Source organism: Oncorhynchus tshawytscha, linkage group LG05 (genome assembly GCF_018296145.1).
Source record: "Oncorhynchus tshawytscha isolate Ot180627B linkage group LG05, Otsh_v2.0, whole genome shotgun sequence".
Lineage (NCBI taxonomy): Eukaryota > Metazoa > Chordata > Actinopteri > Salmoniformes > Salmonidae > Oncorhynchus > Oncorhynchus tshawytscha.
Window position 1 is genome coordinate 13379431 of NC_056433.1, and position 18625 is coordinate 13398055.

The following is an 18625-nucleotide window of genomic DNA, read 5'->3' on the forward strand; positions in this document are numbered from 1 at the left end:
GCCTGTCGATGTAGATGGAGGTGTGCTCGCCCCCCCGTTTCATCTAGTCCACAATCAGCTCCTTGGTCTTATTGAAGTTGAGGGAGAGGTTGTTCTTCCGGCACCACACTCCAGGTCACTGACCTCTATCCTGACCTCTAATGTTCCTGAGTGGCCTACTTGCAGTTTTGACTTATATCAGCTTGAAAATCTATGGCAAGACCTGAAAATGGTTGTCTAGCAATTATCAACAACCAACTTGACAGAGCTTGAAGAATTTAAAAAATAACCATGTGCAAATATTGTAAAATCCAGGTGTGAAAAGCTCTTAGAGCCTTACCCAGAAAGACTCACAGCTGTAATCGCTTCCAAAGGTGATTCTAACATGTATTTACTCAGGGGTGTGAATACTTATGTAAATTAGATTTTTCTGCATTTCATTTTCAATACATTTTCAAAAATTTATAAAAACACATTTTCACTTTGTCATTATGAGGTATTGTGTGTAGATTTCCTCACTAACCAGTATAATTATGCAACCTCAATTTCCTTCCTCCCATCTCTCTCTCCCCCATCCCACCTTCCATCGATTCTGTGTCCCAAATGGTACCTTATTTTCTCTATAGTGCACAACAGTACTTTGACTAGAGCTCACAGGGAGGAAATAGGGTGCCATTTTGGATGCAACCACTTTCCATTCTATTTACTTTGCCTGAATGGACCCTGATTACCGGAACACTTTGATTCTAGGCTCTACACAAAATCACAAAATGTTTCCACGACCAGCCCTACAGTAAATGCGTAGGTCTGTGGATCCACACGCGACAAGGTGACAATTTGAATTTCGTAGCAAATCAAAAATGGTGACCTAGGCCATGAGAGCGTGCCTTCCTCCTCACGAGCAGACAGACAGACAGACAGACAAACAGACAGACAGGAAGCTTGTCATGGAACACAATGCATTCATAAAGAGAGAGAAATAAGATCACTTCCTGTTTCTGAGTGATAAATAACCAATCACTGATTCAGAAATAGATGACAATAATGAGGAATACATTAGTACCTATAGAAGCCATTGGATAGAGAAGTGGAGTTATCTAGTCCTGATGAGCAGAGATGCAGTCCTAGTCAGGCCTACTAGCCTTCATATTCCATCATGGCCACCTAAGCTTCTCCTTCTGTCTCTCTTTCTCTTTCTCTTTCCCTGTCTCTCTATCTCTCTCTCTCTCTGTCTCTCTCTCTCTCTCTCTCTCTCTCTCTCTCGTTTAGATCCAGTGCTAGCTACCGTCTGAAGCATAGGGTGAGTCTGGAGGATCTGTGGCTTTATGGCTTTGAGGAAGAGGGAGGAGGGGGAGAGATCGACCTCAGGACCTTCCTCATTTTGGCCTGGCCACTCGCCGTCTGTGAGGTGTCCTTCTGGTGAGCAACAGCCATCCTCCGTGTCCATACATGAGTGCCCACTCATACTCACACATGTGCAAACACACATAGACGCGTATGCAGACAGGCGCACATGCACACACACACACACACACACACACACACACACACACACACACACACACACACACACACACACACACACACACACACACACACACACACACACACACACACACACACACACACACACACACACACACACACACACACACACACACACACACACACACACACACACACACACACACACACACACACACACACACACATAGAAGACGTGCAGGCACACACACACACATGATGCGCAGGCACACACACACACACACACACACACACATAGAGAGAGAGACATATGAACTGGCAGGCACACTCTCAGATGGAAACACGTCTCTTTTAACTCAGTGAAAAACATTTCTCACTCATCGTTCTCAACATAGACATAACAAATAACAAGTGATGTTTCTCTGTTTTTTCTCACTACTGACATTACATGACAATGACTAATTCTCTGAACTCCCAAAGTTTAAAGGTTAGAAAACTACACAATGAGCCACTACTGAGCAGTAAGTTCAGCTTGCTGGCATTTCAAAGTACAACTATTACAATACGAGGATAATAGAGTCAACTCTATCATTCATAAGTTCAAATTCAAGATTCAAATGAACAGTTCCTTTAAGTTAAGTTTGACCCTTTTGGTTTTCCTGGGAGATATACTGTGTACAAGCAGCACAAAAATCCAGTATCCTTGGATTGACCTAAAAACATATTGAGGTTCTTCAGAGATGCTTTCCATAAGGTCTTGAATGAAATAGGGAAGTTAGACAAATCTACACCATCACAAGATAATGGCTGGTGAAACAGGAAGTGTGAAGCTGACCATCAGACCTCAGGTCACATGTCAGAGGCTTTACAGCAATGGACTTTATCAGGAAACCTGGGTCTTTCAAATAAATATAGAGGTTGGAAATTGCATGGTCACACATGGAGACAAACAGACATAACATTGAATGGAACAAAATTGAAGGGGATTGAAAAGTTATTAATGTTATAAATGGCTAATAACAATCAGTGCCTGTTTTGATCAGGAATGATAGCTATCCCTTGTTGGTGTAGATATGGGTAATTTAGTCATGTTATTGGGGTCTGAGTCATAGACTCCCACGGTTTCTTGTCATACAAACTAGTCAAATAAGTGTGACCGTTGTTGACTAGAGTCTGGGGTTCACCAGTTCATCAGCCTACTGTTTACCAGTAAGCACCAACTGTACATGAGCTGGTCTTTTGGGAAAGGGTATGTAAAAGCCTCTTTTACAGCTCTCTTTTACAGTAATCCAAAAGTATGGTCCCTAGTGTAGGCCCTAATGTGGGCCAAAGTGTAGACCCTAGTGTGGGCCCTGATGTAGGCCCTAGTGTAGACCCTAGTGTGGGCCCTGATGTAGGCCCTGATGTAGGCCCTGATGTATGCCTTTGTGTGGGCCCTAGTGTTGCCCCTAATGTGGGCCAAAGTGTAGACCCTAGTGTGGGCCCTGATGTAGGCCCTAGTGTAGACCCTAGTGTGGGCCCTGATGTAGGCCCTGATGTAGGCCCTAGTGTGGGCCCTAGTGTTGCCCCTAATGTGGGCCAAAGTGTAGACCCTAGTGTGGGCCCTGATGTAGGCCCTAGTGTGGGCCCTAGTGTGGGCCCTGATGTAGGCCCTAGTCTGGGCCCTGATGTAGGCCCTAGTGTGGGCCCTGATGTGGGCCCTAGTGTGGGCCCTAGTGTAGGCCCTAATGTGGCCCTAATGTACTCCCTAGTGTAGGCCAAAGGTGAAGGAAAACAAAGACACCAAAAGAAAACATCATTTCTAAAGGCTTCACTCAGACATCCAGGCTTCCCCAGAGTGAAGTGATCCCCTTTTACAAATAAAGGTATTCCTATCATCTATACAGGTGATTGAGGCTTAGTCTCCACGTGTCTCTTTCCACATGGCGATGACAGCAGCAGCCCCAACCCAAGAGGAAGTGGTGTCTTTGGTCGGGGGCCGCCATGACGCTGCTTCCTGTCCCCATGACTGAGTTAGAGTTTCCAACGGGCTGTAGTTAAAAGAGCCAGAGGGCGTACTGTGTCTCTTCAGTCTGTTAGTCTGTCTGTCCGTGCGTTTGGTTTGTTCCTCTTTCACTGTGGATTAGTAACTCACGCCACGCTGTTATTTTGCCTGCAGCTTGCCTGAGGTGAAAGAACGCTGGTTGGATACACTTCACAGGTAAGCACTACTATTTTGTTAGTTTTTATTGGACCTTTATTTAAACAGAGAGTCACCATTGAGACCAAGGTCTCTTTCGCAAGGGAGCCCTGCACATACAATGCATAAACAAAAAAAACACAGAAAAATAAAAGAACTAACTAAAACACAGCACTATTACCTCTATAGATACTGTAAATGTCCCTTGATTGTGCCGTAAATGGCTAACCTGGTTACTGGGTTATACTATACAATTATTTATAATAACCCTTTTATTTTATTTTTGGGGGTCTCTGCTTACGTATTATAGAAACATTGTGGGATCTATCAATGTATTTGCAGTAACTTGCAGTATCAATGGGACTGTACTGTCTATGTCATTCAATTACATACAGTATAAGATATAAAATGCTTGACTGTAAGTCTCTTTAGATAAAAGCGTCTGCTAAATGGCACATATGATTATATTAATTTGTATTGGGCTAAGTGTATAATTAGTATTGAAAGGTAGTATAAAGACATCTGTGATGGAGATAGGAACTGTATTTTAGTTAATATTACCATTCTTCATGATATCACAACTTATCGTATATAGTTAAACATTTTCTGTCATACAATTATTAGTGGTAATCATCCTTTTCACTCATAATCACTCATAAATTTTCACTCATAAATAATAATAAAGATTTTATCATATTGACAATATCCATTTGACCATCTTTTTGATGGTCCCCCCCACCCATCTAAACAGGGACTAGTCTCTATCCACACCCTTCTAAACAGGGACTAGTCTCTATCCATCTTTCTCCATTATGGCTCACCAGAATAACTAGGGATTTACTTGAGGTCAATCAAATATTAATATTTGTATGTATGCCTTTTAATCTTTCCAGGAAAATTAAAGCAGCAACAGAGAGGGCAGGTTCTATCACACCCCTCCCAAGTGTTCTGATGAAGGTGCTGAGCAACAGTATCACAGTAAGTTTCTCACTTAGGGTCCCGTCCCAAATGGCACCCTATTCTGTATACAGTACACTGAACAAAACTATACGGAACAGGGTGCCATTTGGGATGAAGTTTTAGCTTACTGTGTGCTAAATATACAATAACAGCAATTAGAACAGCTGAAACAGAGAAGAGCTGTGTGATTTATTACCACATACTGTGTCGTATGTAGACCTATTCCCTGATACCTCACTCAGATTCTCCTTACCAAACGGGGTGATGGCAGATACTGTAGAAAAGATGGATCTGCTTTCGCCTGTCTGCAGTCGGTCATTGATATCGAGATACCGTTGTATTGCTCGGCCATTGATTTCAAGATATCATTGTGTTGCCACTTCATAATATTCACTCTTATTCAATCTATTTCTCTCATGTTGATGGGCTTTGATGGCTCTGAAGAGGAATATACTGTAACCTCTAGAAAGAGCCATTATCAGTAAGGATATAACCTCTAGAAAGGGCCATTATCAGTAAGGATATAACCTCTAGAAAGGGCCATTATCAGTAAGGATATAACCTCTAGAAAGGGCCATTATCAGTAAGGATATAATCTCTAGAAAGGGCCATTATCAGTAAGGATATAACCTCTAGAAAGGGCCATTATCAGTAAGGATATAACCCCTAGAAAGGGCCATTATCAGTAAGGATATAACCTCTAGAAAGGGCCATTATCAGTAAGGATATAACCTCTAGAAAGGGCCATTATCAGTAAGGATATAACCTCTAGAAAGGGCCATTATCAGTAAGGACGGAGTATTGGACATTCTTAGAAAGGCACTCAATGCAGACACACATTGCAGTACGTCAAAACATGATCTATGGTCATTCAGACATATATAGGCCTTTGTTTGACACCATGTAAATATAGAATTAGAATGAGCATACATTGACCTTTACCGAAATATTATAATTGCTTCTGGAAGGAGTCAACTTTATCTTCAACAACTTTAATCTGCATTATAGATAATTCTCTCTCTCTCTTTCTCTCTCTCTCTCTCTGTGTGTGTTTAAGGCTAAAACTCTAACAGGAAGTGGCATGGACCCGTTTATCGAGTTTCCCCTTGATGTGAGTACCGTACAGTACAGACCCCGCTTTTGCTTCTCTCATCCATGTGTCAACTGTTCTGGAAACACCTTTGGTTTCCCTAGACCTCAGGGGGAAAATATCAAGTTTATTTTTAGGTTTAATGGGGGAATTCTAACTACTGCAATCTGTTGCTCAGATAATAAGCACTTACATAACACAAGTGTATTCGTTGTAACAGTTGATTGATACTGTACAGTGATGATGCTTTTTGGAGGGTTTGTGTTGTTTCGTTCAAATGGAGAACCTTGTGTTGATCTTGAGTACATATTGGTGTGAAAGTGGTGGGTGTTTCGAGGGGGGTTTCTGGCGGGGTAAATTCTGAGGGGTAAATTGTTTGTGATGGAGGAGTTTAAGGAGGGTGTGTGGGCGAGTAACACTCTTACCACCCTGCACCCTCACTTGGAAACAGGCGTGCAGACACAGGGGGTGTGGTTTAGGGGCATAGAGCAGAGGCTCCTCCCCTCCCTCCCCTGCCACACGTTCCTCACACATTCTCATGACAACATCTCCTGTTTTGTGTTTCCAGGGCGGCACAAAGATCCCCACCCTGCCCAGGGAGTTATGTAACACAAAAGCAACGCAGCCCATTGGTGAGTTTGAACATTGCTGAAAAACAAAGTCATGGTATCAGTTAGCATTAATGTATACTGTGCCCAATACTGCACACTACATCTATACCTACTCAAGTTCTCTAATCATTTGGCTTCTTTCATAACAGAAAAGGGCGGCAACAGTAAGAGAAGAATCAGCATCTTGAGGAAATTGAAGAGGAGTTCCACCCTCAACAGCATGTCCTCCTGTCCAGACACAGACTCCAAGAGCCAACTGTTTGGGCAGCCTCTCTCCAAGATCTGCCCAGAGGATGGGATGCTTCCCAAGACCATCACAGTACGTCACTCTACCACAACTATCTTGGTTCTGTACTATCTTTGTATGTCTGCATTGAGTGAGAAAGATTTGATTGATTGTGCGATATAACATAACACTTTCAATTCATGAACTGAACTGCCATAATGAACTGCCATAATGAGTTGTAGTGAGAGCAGTTGATTTGACCCGCACCTCATTCTACCAAGTGTCTGTTAGGTAGTGCCCACTAGGTAGCGTCCTCTAACATAAATAAACCCTTTTAACTAAACACCTTTGTAGAATGAGGTGCATGTCAATTCAATAGTTAGGAATCACTAGGAATCATTATGGTAGTTCAGTTTATGAAGTGATTTATTGATTAGGGCACTTGATTAATCAGGTCATTAAATTGTCACTAATAAGTGCAGTTAACAAAGCATTTGATAATGGTTGCTAAGAACCTGCCTGTCTTGCAACCCAACCATTGATTTGATTTACATGTGATGTTCCAGCTGATGAACACGCACAATGCACCAACCTCCTGTCTCACTCTGACCCTGCCCTCCCCCTCCCCCACAGAACACAGAACACACACACACACACACACACACACACACACACACACACACACACACACACACACACACACACACACACACACACACACACACACACACACACACAGCAGGTTGTTTGATTTGTTCATGCCTTTTCTCAGCCTGGTCTGACCTCTGCTTGTTCTTCTCTCTCCCCACCAGGAGATATTGGTGCTTCTATGGAAGAAAGGCCCCTCCACAGAGGGGGTGTTCAGGACGACATGCAACAATAAGACCCTAAAGGCCATCAGGGAGCAGCTCAATAGTGGGACGGAGGTGGAGATGGATGCCCTGCCCGTGGTTCTCCTGGTGGGTCTACTCAAGGTAAAGAGTCATCCATCTGTTCACTCATCTGTCCCATCTGTCCGTCCATACATCCATTGGACACTCTCGCCACTTATCAGCAGTCTTCCATTGTGTTCTAACCACCAACACCTTCCCTCCTAATTACAGAGTTTTCTGAACGAGCTCCCGGGACGTCTGCTAGTGTCGGAGCTGTTTGAGACCTGGATGAAGGCCCTCGAGAGTGAGGATGTCCACCAGAGAGGCTTGCAGCTCAAGAGGTAAGCTACCAAACACTGATGCTAGGCTAAAAGTAGCATTAGCTAGCCACTACTAGGACCAACTGTTAATGCTATGCTAAATGTGGCATTAGCACTAGCTACTATAGCTACTAGCTACAATACCACCTGTCCAGTCACCCCCATTGGTGACCTATAAAACTGTAAGCTATGCTAATGTAAGACTAATGTAGGCGTTTGGTTGAATACAAAAATCTCTGAACTTTTCCATTGCTATTGTAGGTGTGGCAAAGTATATATTCAAGGGGCTTTTGAATGGGTTTTTTCAGAGATTCAGATAAAGAGGAAGTAGTGTCTCTCCCCTCAATGTGTATATTTCAGACAAGGCACTTCTCTTTTTTCGTTGAATTCCCCTCTCAAAAAGAGAAGCTTAAAATAATAATTTTTAAAAAGAGCGGCAAACTGATCTACATTTTCTTCCTTCTCCTCCCTTTCTTCCTTCTTCTTCTTTCTCTCCTCCCTTCTCTCTTCCCTCCTCCTCTCAGGGTGGTTGACAAGCTACCAGGGCCCAACATCCTGCTGCTGAGGAACCTTCTGTGTGTGTTCCACCACATCACGAAGAGCGGGCACGCCAACATGATGGACGCCAATAATTTGGCGGTGTGCATCGCTCCCACTCTGCTGCGGAAGGACGACATGTCCTTAGACGTGCAGACCGTGGACAAGGTGAGAATACGGTTCTAACTGGACTCTTTGAAGCTGCCAATGTGGTTTTCATGCACTGAAAACCACAGTGTGTGTATGTGTGTTTTGTGTGTCTGTGTATAGGCCTGTGGTTTCGCAAGAACTTTACCCTACAGTAGTCTGCACTGAAACAGGACTGAGTTGTTCAGTGAAAGGAGATGCCAATCCTCTTTCTAAGCAATGTTGACCTTTTATGTTCTTTGTGATGTTTCCTTTAGGTGGTAGAGCTGACAAAGTTCCTGATAGAGCATTGCAGTGAGATCTTTGGAAAAGACATCCTGAGCCTTTTGGGAGATCCTGATGAAGATAGCTCAGGTAAGAGAACTGGGCTGCTTTAGGCACCACTCTTTGCAGTGCTACACATTGTATCACAGAAAATGAAAACATTCTGTGAACACAGATTTCTGGGAACACATTTCAAAGTAGAACGATGGGAATAGGAATCATACACTGCAACTGATCAACATTCTGCCTCTTTCTCCTCAGAATCTGTGTTGTCACAGCGGCACGACTCTGCCTATGACAGCACTGACCCGGACTCTGAGGGGGACAGCATGGGGTCCATGCAGGGAGAGGGGGAAAGTGGCAGCTCGTCCCCATCTCTCCTCTCCGCGTGCGGGATGGAACATGGCACTGTCCCCTCCTGCCCTACCAATGCCATCTTCCACACCTTCACCAACAAGACACCCTTTAACCGCCGCTGCTCAGAGCCAATCATCTTCCCCTCTGCTGTGAGAAGGAACCTGGCCCGTAGCCATGACGACTTCTCTGTGGAGGGCCGGGACTTTGAGGAGCAGCCACTCAAAAAGCAGATCTCTAATGACTCCTTCCTGCTCCCGGGGCATGGTGCCGCTACCAGGCCTGCCGCCACGCTGTCCCTTCCCAAACTCGGCGGCAGCCATCCGTCAAGCTCGTCATCCTGCTCCCTGGAGAGCACCACCTCCAATGCATCGGAGGGTTCTGTGTTTACCAGCTCGCCGCTGGCCTCCCCGGGCTGCCCACGCAGGGCCCAGTCCACACATCCGAGGGCGGACACGGTGGAAGTGGCCAAGCGACGCACCCAGTCCATGAAGGTGAACAGCAAAGCCCCGATGACGACCAAGAACCTGGGAACCTTCGCCCGAATCAGTCTGAAGAAAGGCCACCTCCAGAAGGAGAAACCTTTCCCCTGTGGAACCCTCCAGGAGGACTCCCAGAGTGAGGCCGAGGCTCCTCTCAGGCAGAAGCATCCCCTGTCTGCCATGGAGGCCTTCCAGCAGGTGGATAGCAGACTGCCATTGCAGCCCCCTTCGTACGAGCAGGCAGTCCAGAGTGTGGCTCAGCTCACCCTGTCACATTACGGCTCCATGACTGTCAAGGCCGCAGCCGCCACTCTTAGCAGGAATTCCCGCCCAGCTTCTATGAACGCAAACTTTATGTACTCCTGTACCGTCAATCAATACACAGACTGCTTCTTTCAGGGGACAGACAGTGATGATGTCACCGCAGTCCAACAACATTCCGGAGGGTTCCGCCAGCGAGCGATGTCTGAGTCTGTGTCGAGAGCACGCCATGAGACCATGTCACACCATGAGACTGTGTCACGGAGGTGCAGCCAGCCCGTATTCGAGGAGTATTCTTACGCTAAGGAGTCCTACGTTTAATGACCTTTTTCTGACATTATATCTCACTTTTCACTTTGAATATACACAAACTATAATGTACAACTGCTAGGTTGAACTTGCTGAGTAGTACTGTTTAGAGTACAGAATAAAAGATATTTCACCTGAAAAGCTATTAATGAAGGTAGATACTCCTCTAGTGTATCTACAGAAAAGCTATGTAAATAATCACAATCTGAATCTGCAGGTATTTTGGACATATCTCCTCCAGTTTTACTTTTGTTAATATACTGATATGTACTGTACATAAATGTGTAACTTTGTAAAAATGTGTGTATTTTTGTGTCTTGACTCTATAACATATTTCTTTCCACTACAATAAAGCACCTTTATGTTACATTGTTACTTTGTTCTCCAGTTATTAAAGTCTGTACACTTTTTTGGGGATTTTTGGGGGGAGGGAAGCCCTAGGAGCATTCAAGTCCTGTGACTTTGCAGCTTTGGCTAGAATCGATTGGCCATTGCAACCCCAAGCACGCAGTTCCACTCAAAAACAACCTTGTGTGCATGCAAGTACAAGAAATGAGCTCCCATACATACATAAGCCATACTGCTTTCTCAGTTCATCCCATGGGCTCCACCAACATTAACACAGCCATTTTAGAAGGATTGTAGGCTTGTAGATGTTTGCGTTGTCTTACTATTGTCACACCAAGAACACACAAACCAATCTGGAACCAGGCTAGGTTAGATGGACTTCCTCTCACCATTCAACTACGCCATTAGCAAATGCATTAATGAGGAACTAATATGGGCCATGCGGGGTCGGGGCTGTGAGTATTAGACCAGTTAGGCCCGGCTTTCTTCTCCTTTTTAGGCCAGTTACGCAACACAATCTAACAGCCTTCATTAAGAGAACAGCATGTTCTGGCTGGTGGCTCGCAGAAGAGGAAACCAGACACTGATCACGTGGACGGATTTGGTTTTTCTCTGAATTGCTTGTTGTCGTGGCTGCCTTGATGAGCCAATCCGATGCCATGGCTTCCCTTTCCTCTCTCAACTTTTTAGTTAGATGTTTCCTCTCTTAGCGTTGGTCTCTAATTCATTAATGGTGTTCAGTTCTAGTAGGCTTTAATTTTCCTGCAGGGCAAACACCCTTAATGGACTAAAGTATTAATTTAATTGTGATTATTAAAGCCTTACCTACTCATGACTATTCTCACCAAGAAGGATTAATTTCCTAGAATCTTTCCTAGATGAATTTACTAGGAGCATGATTCATTTCCTAAAATCCAAGATGCCTGTTAGGCCAGTAGCCATGATGAGAAAGAGAGTAACCGACCAAGTGCAACGTGACCGTCCATAAAAATCTGTTGATGTACCCTTGAGCAATGCACTTAACACTAATTGCTCCAGGGTCATGCGTATTAATACACACTTGCACATGTGTGAAAGAGGACAAATATAAGTACCCACCATATTATTATTTTGGCAAATGTCGTTACAATACTTAAGCAATGGGAAAGAGAGAGGTGAAGAGAGCTGGGTTAACACACAAAGCATGCTGTTGGTTTTCTGAACACATTCTGGGGACTGTGTGAAGAGAATATGAAGTTATAGTCAAAAGGCTATGTGATGTTTTTCAGGTCCTGTAGACCAGGGCTGCCCAACCCTCTTCCTGGAGATCTACCGTCCTTTTTCAGTCCAACCCTAATTCAACACACCTGATTTGACTAATTAGCTGCTCAACAAGACCTTAACCAGCTGAATCAGATATGCTCAATTAGGGTTGGACTGAAAACCTACAGGAGAGTAGATCTGGGGCTGTCCTGCTCTAACCGCTAGCCTAACTGCCACTATACATCTGCATTTGACAGTTGAGGCACTAGCATCATGCAGGCGTGGCACAACCTGACTTTAGAAAAATGTTCTTATGTCCTGATGTTACCACAAGCCCGTCCTCCCCATTTAAGGTGCCACCAACCACCTGTGATTACAGTACATGTATTTTTTTTATTTTTTTTTACAGCACATGAAGATCCAATGTTTTATGTTGAACCTAACCATTATGAGCTTTACTGACCATAGATAACAATGGAATAAAGCATGATGGGGACTGAGGCTGAGATTGAGACTACAGAGAAAGGGGTCAGCCAGGTTACCGTACCTGCACACATGACCTCTATACCTACAACTACAAAAGGTAAAAAAAAATATATATATATCTAATGTGAAAAGATCTGATTTTATTGGTCAAAATACCAATTAGTGGAAAAAATATCAAAATTGGGCTGCCTGTGTAAACGCAGCCATTGAGCCTTGTAAAGTAAAGGGCTGGACTGAGTGATTGAAAGAATTAATGGAAGTTTCTACGTCAGTATAAGAACATGGTGTCTACAGAAATGACTAACGAGCAGAGGCGCTAGCCCAATTGTGCGTCGCCCCATGGACCTCCCGGTCGCGGCCGGTTACGACAGAGCCTGGGCGCGAACCCAGAGTCTCTGATGGCACAGCTGGCGCTGCAGTACAGCGCCCTTAACCACTGCGCCCGCCGGGAGGCCAGCATCACATACTTTTAATGAATAGGAGACCGTATCCCTCCAGCTATTCAAAGGAGGACGTAAAGGGATGGTTTGAAAATAGCCCTTCTGAGATGTTTTATTAAAGTGTCCATGTGCTATATTGGCCTCTTGTCAGAATTGGGCTGCCTGTGTAAACGTGGCCTAAGGCATGCCTCATGCGTTCCAGTTGAAGCAGTTTGCACATATAGTATGATGTTTTCTTTCGTTTTGGTGTTCGGCAGGTTTTCTTTCCCACTAATCATGTAAATGTTGACCCCATAACCCCCACAACTGATGTAGCCTAATTAATTTGCTTAGTGTTGTAACAGCTAATAACACACAAAACAAAAAACAAGCAATTATGTTTGCTTTGCCATAGCGTATAAATTTAACACAGAAGGGATAGTGTGACAAAGCTGGCCGATGTTTCTCACATTAAAGAGTTTTACAATATGACTGGAACAGGATTTACTCAAAAATATCAATTTTATTTTCCATAAATATAATAAATACACAGACTTAAAAAACAAGGATAGGAGTCACGATCCATGTCATCCATCCTTGCCTGAACTGAGAACCATGTGCTTCTCCCACATATAATTAGCAGGCCAAATCGGTGGGAGGGCTATTAATTATCAATGAACCAATAACTGTTCAAACATACATGAACAACAATTACACAACAAAGAATAGACTGAATGGGATGAAATGGTTGGAAATAGATAAACTATGGTTTGAATATGAATAATGGAATATAGGCATGTACACTACATCATGTAAATAAACATTCACAAATACAATTAAATATGGAGAAAATGTCTGTGTGTGAGTGGTGAGGATCAGAGAACCTAGTTTAAAAGATAACAGAGTGTAACCATAAATATCGGATCATTACTGTTTGTACAAACTTGAATAGTTGCAGCTAACCACTGGCATAGAACAAAGGCATAGAAATACAATGTTTACCTTTACCACAGTGGTTTCACCTCTGTCACTACATAGATCTAGCCTGCGTCTACTTCCTGTGGCATATATTCCATTCTTTCACTTTTGGGGTTATTTAGGCTGCGTTTATACAGGCAGCCCAATTCAGATATTTGTTTCCACCAATTGGTCTTTTGACCAATCAGATCATCTCTGAAAATTGGTCAAAAGACCAATTAGTGGAAAAAAATATCAGAATTGGGCTGCCTGTGTAAACGCAGATTAGGTTTGTCTCATGCTTTCCATTCAAAACAGCTATCTTGAAAGGATTGACACAGAAGATGAGAAGTAGGTACAGGGAGTGAAGGTTTAATAACTGACAGACACAAAACAGAACAGGAACAGTGTCTGGACAGGAACACATAATAACAATTAATGTTTACACAGGGAACACCACCGAGGAACAGACAGAGGAACAGACAGATATACAGGGGCAATCAACCACGTGAAGAGCGTGCTGCGCGTAATGATAGTGACAAGTGCGTGTAAAGACGGGCAGGGAGGGGCAGCGGGAGCAGGCGTGACAGCTCATATATTATGAACTTTCTTGACATATTTTTTGTGGCAAGTCGAAGTGCGATAGCCGAAGTCTACGCCCCTTTTTCTGTGATTGGTCAACAGTACTACTAGTAGGAGTGGGAACTATGGACGGATTCTTGAATTATGTGTTTGTTATTCAATGAGAGACGACTAATACTGTACCAAACATCTTAGATGTAAAATTGCGCAACTAGTCGTAGTTGTAGATATTCCATTTAAAAAAGCTGCCGTTTCCAGCTACAATAGTCATGTTATAACATTAACAATATCTACACTCTGCAAAAACATCGAAATGAATTACATATTTACAGATTCATACAGACTATTCTGAGGTGTTATGGCTATGTTGTTGCTACGGTGGCTGAGGAGGGAACTACAACAGAAGTATTTTTTTTTTCCTTCTCATTTTTCAAGCAAATGTCTTTAGGGAGTATGCGAGCACAGACGTTCCTTTGCCTAGCCGAGTTCTGCTAGGAGCAAGCCAAACCTGCATGCGGACACCTTTAGAGAACTGATTATGCTGTTTGTGGTTGACATGCACATTTTGTTACAGTTTCATATAGTTTTGTTAAGCCTTTTTTTAAAGCCATATAAGCAGAGCAAAATAAAAACATTTCAAATGTGGTTTCATTTCACTCATGCATGACTAGTGTTCTCTCTGTTTACTATGAGACCACAACTGCTTCCTGGTGTCAGTGAGAATGTTTCAAATGCTAAACAAAGTGTCAATTCAGGATACAGTATACCACTTATGTACATACAGTGCCATCAGAAAGTTTTCACAGTCGTTGAATTTTTCCACATTTTGTTATAAATCAAATCAAATCAAATCAAATCAAATTTTATTTGTCACATACACATGGTTAGCAGATGTTAATGCGAGTGTAGCGAAATGCTTGTGCTTCTAGTTCCGACAATGCAGTAATAACAAACAAGTAATCTAACTAACAATTCCAAAAAACTACTGTCTTATACACAGTGTAAGGGGATAAAGAATATGTACATAAGGATATATGAATGAGTGATGGTACAGAGCAGCATAGGCAAGATACAGTAGGTGATATCGAGTACAGTATATACATATGAGATGAGTATGTAAGCCAAGTGGCATAGTTAAAGTGGCTAGTGATACATGTATTACATAAGGATGCAGTCGATGATATAGAGTACAGTATCTACGTATGCATATGAGTATCTACGTATGAGTATATGCATATATGAGTATGTGAGTATCTACGTATGCATATATATGAGTATCTACGTATGCAGTATCTACGTATGCATATATAGTGGGATTCAAATAGATTTAAATTTCTTCAGGATTGGTGGGTCCCCTGCAGGACGGTTGGGCTAACGTAGGCTAATGCGATTAGCATGAGGTTGTAAGTAACAAGGATTTCCCAGGACATAGACATATCTGATATTGGCAGAAAACTTACATTCTTATTAATCTAACCGCACTGTCCAATTTACAGTAACTAGTGAAATACCATGCTATTGTTTGAGGAGAGTGCACAGTTTTACATAATTTATTAATAAACAAATTAGGCACATCTGAGCAGTCTTCATACAACATTTTGAACAGAAATGGAATGGTTCATTGGAAGTCTAAAACTTTGCACATACACGTCTGTCATCTAGTGGTCAAAATCTAAATTGCACTTGGGCTGGAATACATTATGGCCTTTCTCTTGCATTTCAAAGATGGTACACAAAAAAACGTTTGTTTTTTTCTTCGTATTATCTTTTACCAGATGTAATGTGTTCTCCTACATTCCTTTCACATTTTCACAAACTTCAAAGTGTTTCCTTTCGAATAGTACCAAGAAAATGCATATCCTTGCTTCAGTGCCTGAGCATTTCGGCAGTTATATTTGGGTATGATAATTTGGGGGGGGTGAATCAAATCAAATGTTATTTGTCACATGTGCCGAATACACCAAGTGTAGACCTTACTGTAAAATGCTTATTTACAAGCCCTTAACCAACAGTGCAGTTCAAGAAGAGTTAAGAAAATATGGGTCCCTCTGCTCTCTTGGCCGTCTTACTAGCAGACTCTGTTGCCCCAGCTGCAGGAGGGCACAGAGGAACTCCTCCGGGAAGCGATGGAGGTGTCTTGCATGCTTTCCCTGCTCCAGAGGGATGTGGCCTGCGCCAACAGACGGGCCATAGTGGTTAACTCCCGGAATTATCCGTGGCTGACCCAATCCCATCTGCCAGCTGCTCTCCAGAGCACATTTGCCACTCTCCCTATTACCCCAGGGCTGACGTTTGGCGCCGGGGTTGATGACATTCTGAAGCAGACCGATAACGTTTGTAGGGACCGGCGAGACCCTGTGGCGGTTCATGCTGCCTCCTCAGGTCCTGGGTTCAAGGCAGACGGACCGTCGCCACCCACCTACACCAGAACTATGCTGGGGTCCCTCTCCTGCCGCATCACCTCGTGCTGAGGGACGACAGCAGGGAGGGCACAGCGTGCGGTGGAGCAACAACCTATAAAACGTCACTGCCTTAGTAGGGACATGCCTGGGGGACCCAGGAGCTCGGTGCGCCAGAGGAGAGGCGGGCCCTGGCAGGACCCCTGACACACCATTACACGACCTCAGCCGCTTCTCCCGTTCTCCAAGGGAAAAGTGGGAGGAGGGTGTGGAGTCCCCCTGGGTGTTGTCCAAAATGCTTGAGGGGTACCGACTCCAAATCCGGTGCTGGCCCCCGTCCTTCAGGGGCCTTCGTGTCACAGAGGGTGGCCTTCATTGGCATGGAACTTGACTCAGTCCTAATGAGAGTACACCTGCCCACCAGGAGAGTTCAGGCAATCTTATCTTGTCACGACCACTTTCGGCAGGGGCTGCCCTGACCTGCCAACACCCGTTGCTGATTCCCCTGGGCCTGCTCCATCTCCGGCCTCTTCAACGGTGGTTCAACTCCCACCGGCTGCACCCGAAGCGCCAATGTCACCGTGCTGTCGCTCCTTTCTCTCAGGTGGGGTGTAGATGCTGAGGATGTGCCGCCGGGAGCTGGTCAGCACAGGCATCCCAGATTGGCTGGGGGGTGTGACCTAGGGCAGGTTGGTCAGTGGCTGTTGGCTACCCCCTTGGAGCGGCCGGCACATCAATACACGAGAGCTCCGAGCTGTACTGCTGGCCCTGCGGTCTTTCCTTCCACATCTGAAGGGAAGACATGTCTTGGTGAGAATGGACAACACCGCAGAGGTGTACCTGGTATCCTGAATGTGGCAGAGGATATGCTCTCGAAAGAGGGCCCACCGCCTTGAGACTGGAGCCTACATCCCCAGGTGGTGCAGCACCCATGGGAAAAGTTCAGGAGAGCGCAGGTGGACCTGTTTGCCTCCCTGGACAATGCACACTCACTGCCCCCTGTGGTACTGCATGTCGGAGCCACCAGGGCCTCTGGCCTTGGATGCTCTGGCTCATTGGCCAGGGCAGGAGCTTTACGCATTCCCCCCCTTTTCCCCTGATCAGCCTTCTCCTGTCCCTGTTGTCTGGGACACCTTGGCAACTGCCCCTGAGACCCAACCTACTGTCTCAGGCCGGTGGAACTCTGTGGCATCTGAGACCGCACCGCCTCAGTGTGTGGGCTTGGTTTCCTGAACGGCACCAATGGTCCATGTTAGGACTACAGGAGGGCGTAATGAAACATCTGCTTCCGCAAGCTCAAGCTCCCCACGCCCACCTACTGAGACCTCATTACCACCTGGTGTCGGCTACCATGAGCGGGGTGACCACCTGCCTTCGCTTCCGAGAACAGTTCAACGCCGACCTCCACAAGCTAGCCATCAACATGGTACCCTTCCCGAGTCTGCACTTCATGCCCAACAACGTCAAGACTGCTGCCTGTAACACCACACCCCCTGGATTCAAGATGTCCGCCACCTTCATAGGCAACAATACAGCCATCCAAGAGCTGTTTAAGTGTCTCTGAGCAGTTCACTGCCATGTTCCGTCGCAAGGCCTTCCTACTGGTACACCGGGGAGGGCATGGATGAGATAGAGTTCACCGAGGCAGAGAGCAATTTGAACGACTTGGTATTGGAGTACCAGGATGCCATCGCCGAGGGGGAGGTATATGAGGATGAAGAGGAAGAGTCTGAAATCCAGAGCCAAAATGTAACTTTCTTAAACCATCAAATAATGGGTCATTCCAAACTAAACTATATTGAAGCCACGTTATAATGAGCTTTTTCTCCTATATGCATTTTATTAGGCAATATTTGAATTAAAGTAAAGATTTTGTTTTTCCATACTGCACAGTGCATAGGATTCTATTTATTATTGAACTGTACATAAGGGTCCATAAGAGTGGAGTTGAAGACCATCATATTAAAATGAAATTACTTGAGCTGAATATATGTCAGTCCTGCATAAAATGTAAATGCCTTGCTTTGCTAGCCCCCCCAACCAAAAAAACAAAACTACTAGCAGGCAACCAAGGAAGTGATGTAACAGCAAAGTTACACTTCCTGGAAATCGTTGC

At 44.4% G+C, this 18625-nt stretch overlaps 1 protein-coding gene across 1 annotated transcript; it reads left to right on the plus strand.

The window, feature by feature from the left end:
• The first annotated feature begins 3517 nt into the window (after nucleotides 1–3517).
• LOC112249957 (T-cell activation Rho GTPase-activating protein) lies at nucleotides 3518–10443 on the plus strand. Its single transcript, XM_024419715.2, has 10 exons — nucleotides 3518–3664; nucleotides 4537–4621; nucleotides 5661–5714; nucleotides 6262–6325; nucleotides 6454–6623; nucleotides 7343–7504; nucleotides 7634–7743; nucleotides 8247–8427; nucleotides 8664–8760; nucleotides 8932–10443. The coding sequence occupies exons 2-10, from the start codon at nucleotides 4595–4597 to the stop codon at nucleotides 10086–10088; spliced, it is 2022 nt and encodes a 673-aa protein (XP_024275483.1). The 5' UTR covers nucleotides 3518–3664; nucleotides 4537–4594; the 3' UTR covers nucleotides 10089–10443.
• Nucleotides 10444–18625: the final 8182 nt, after the last annotated feature.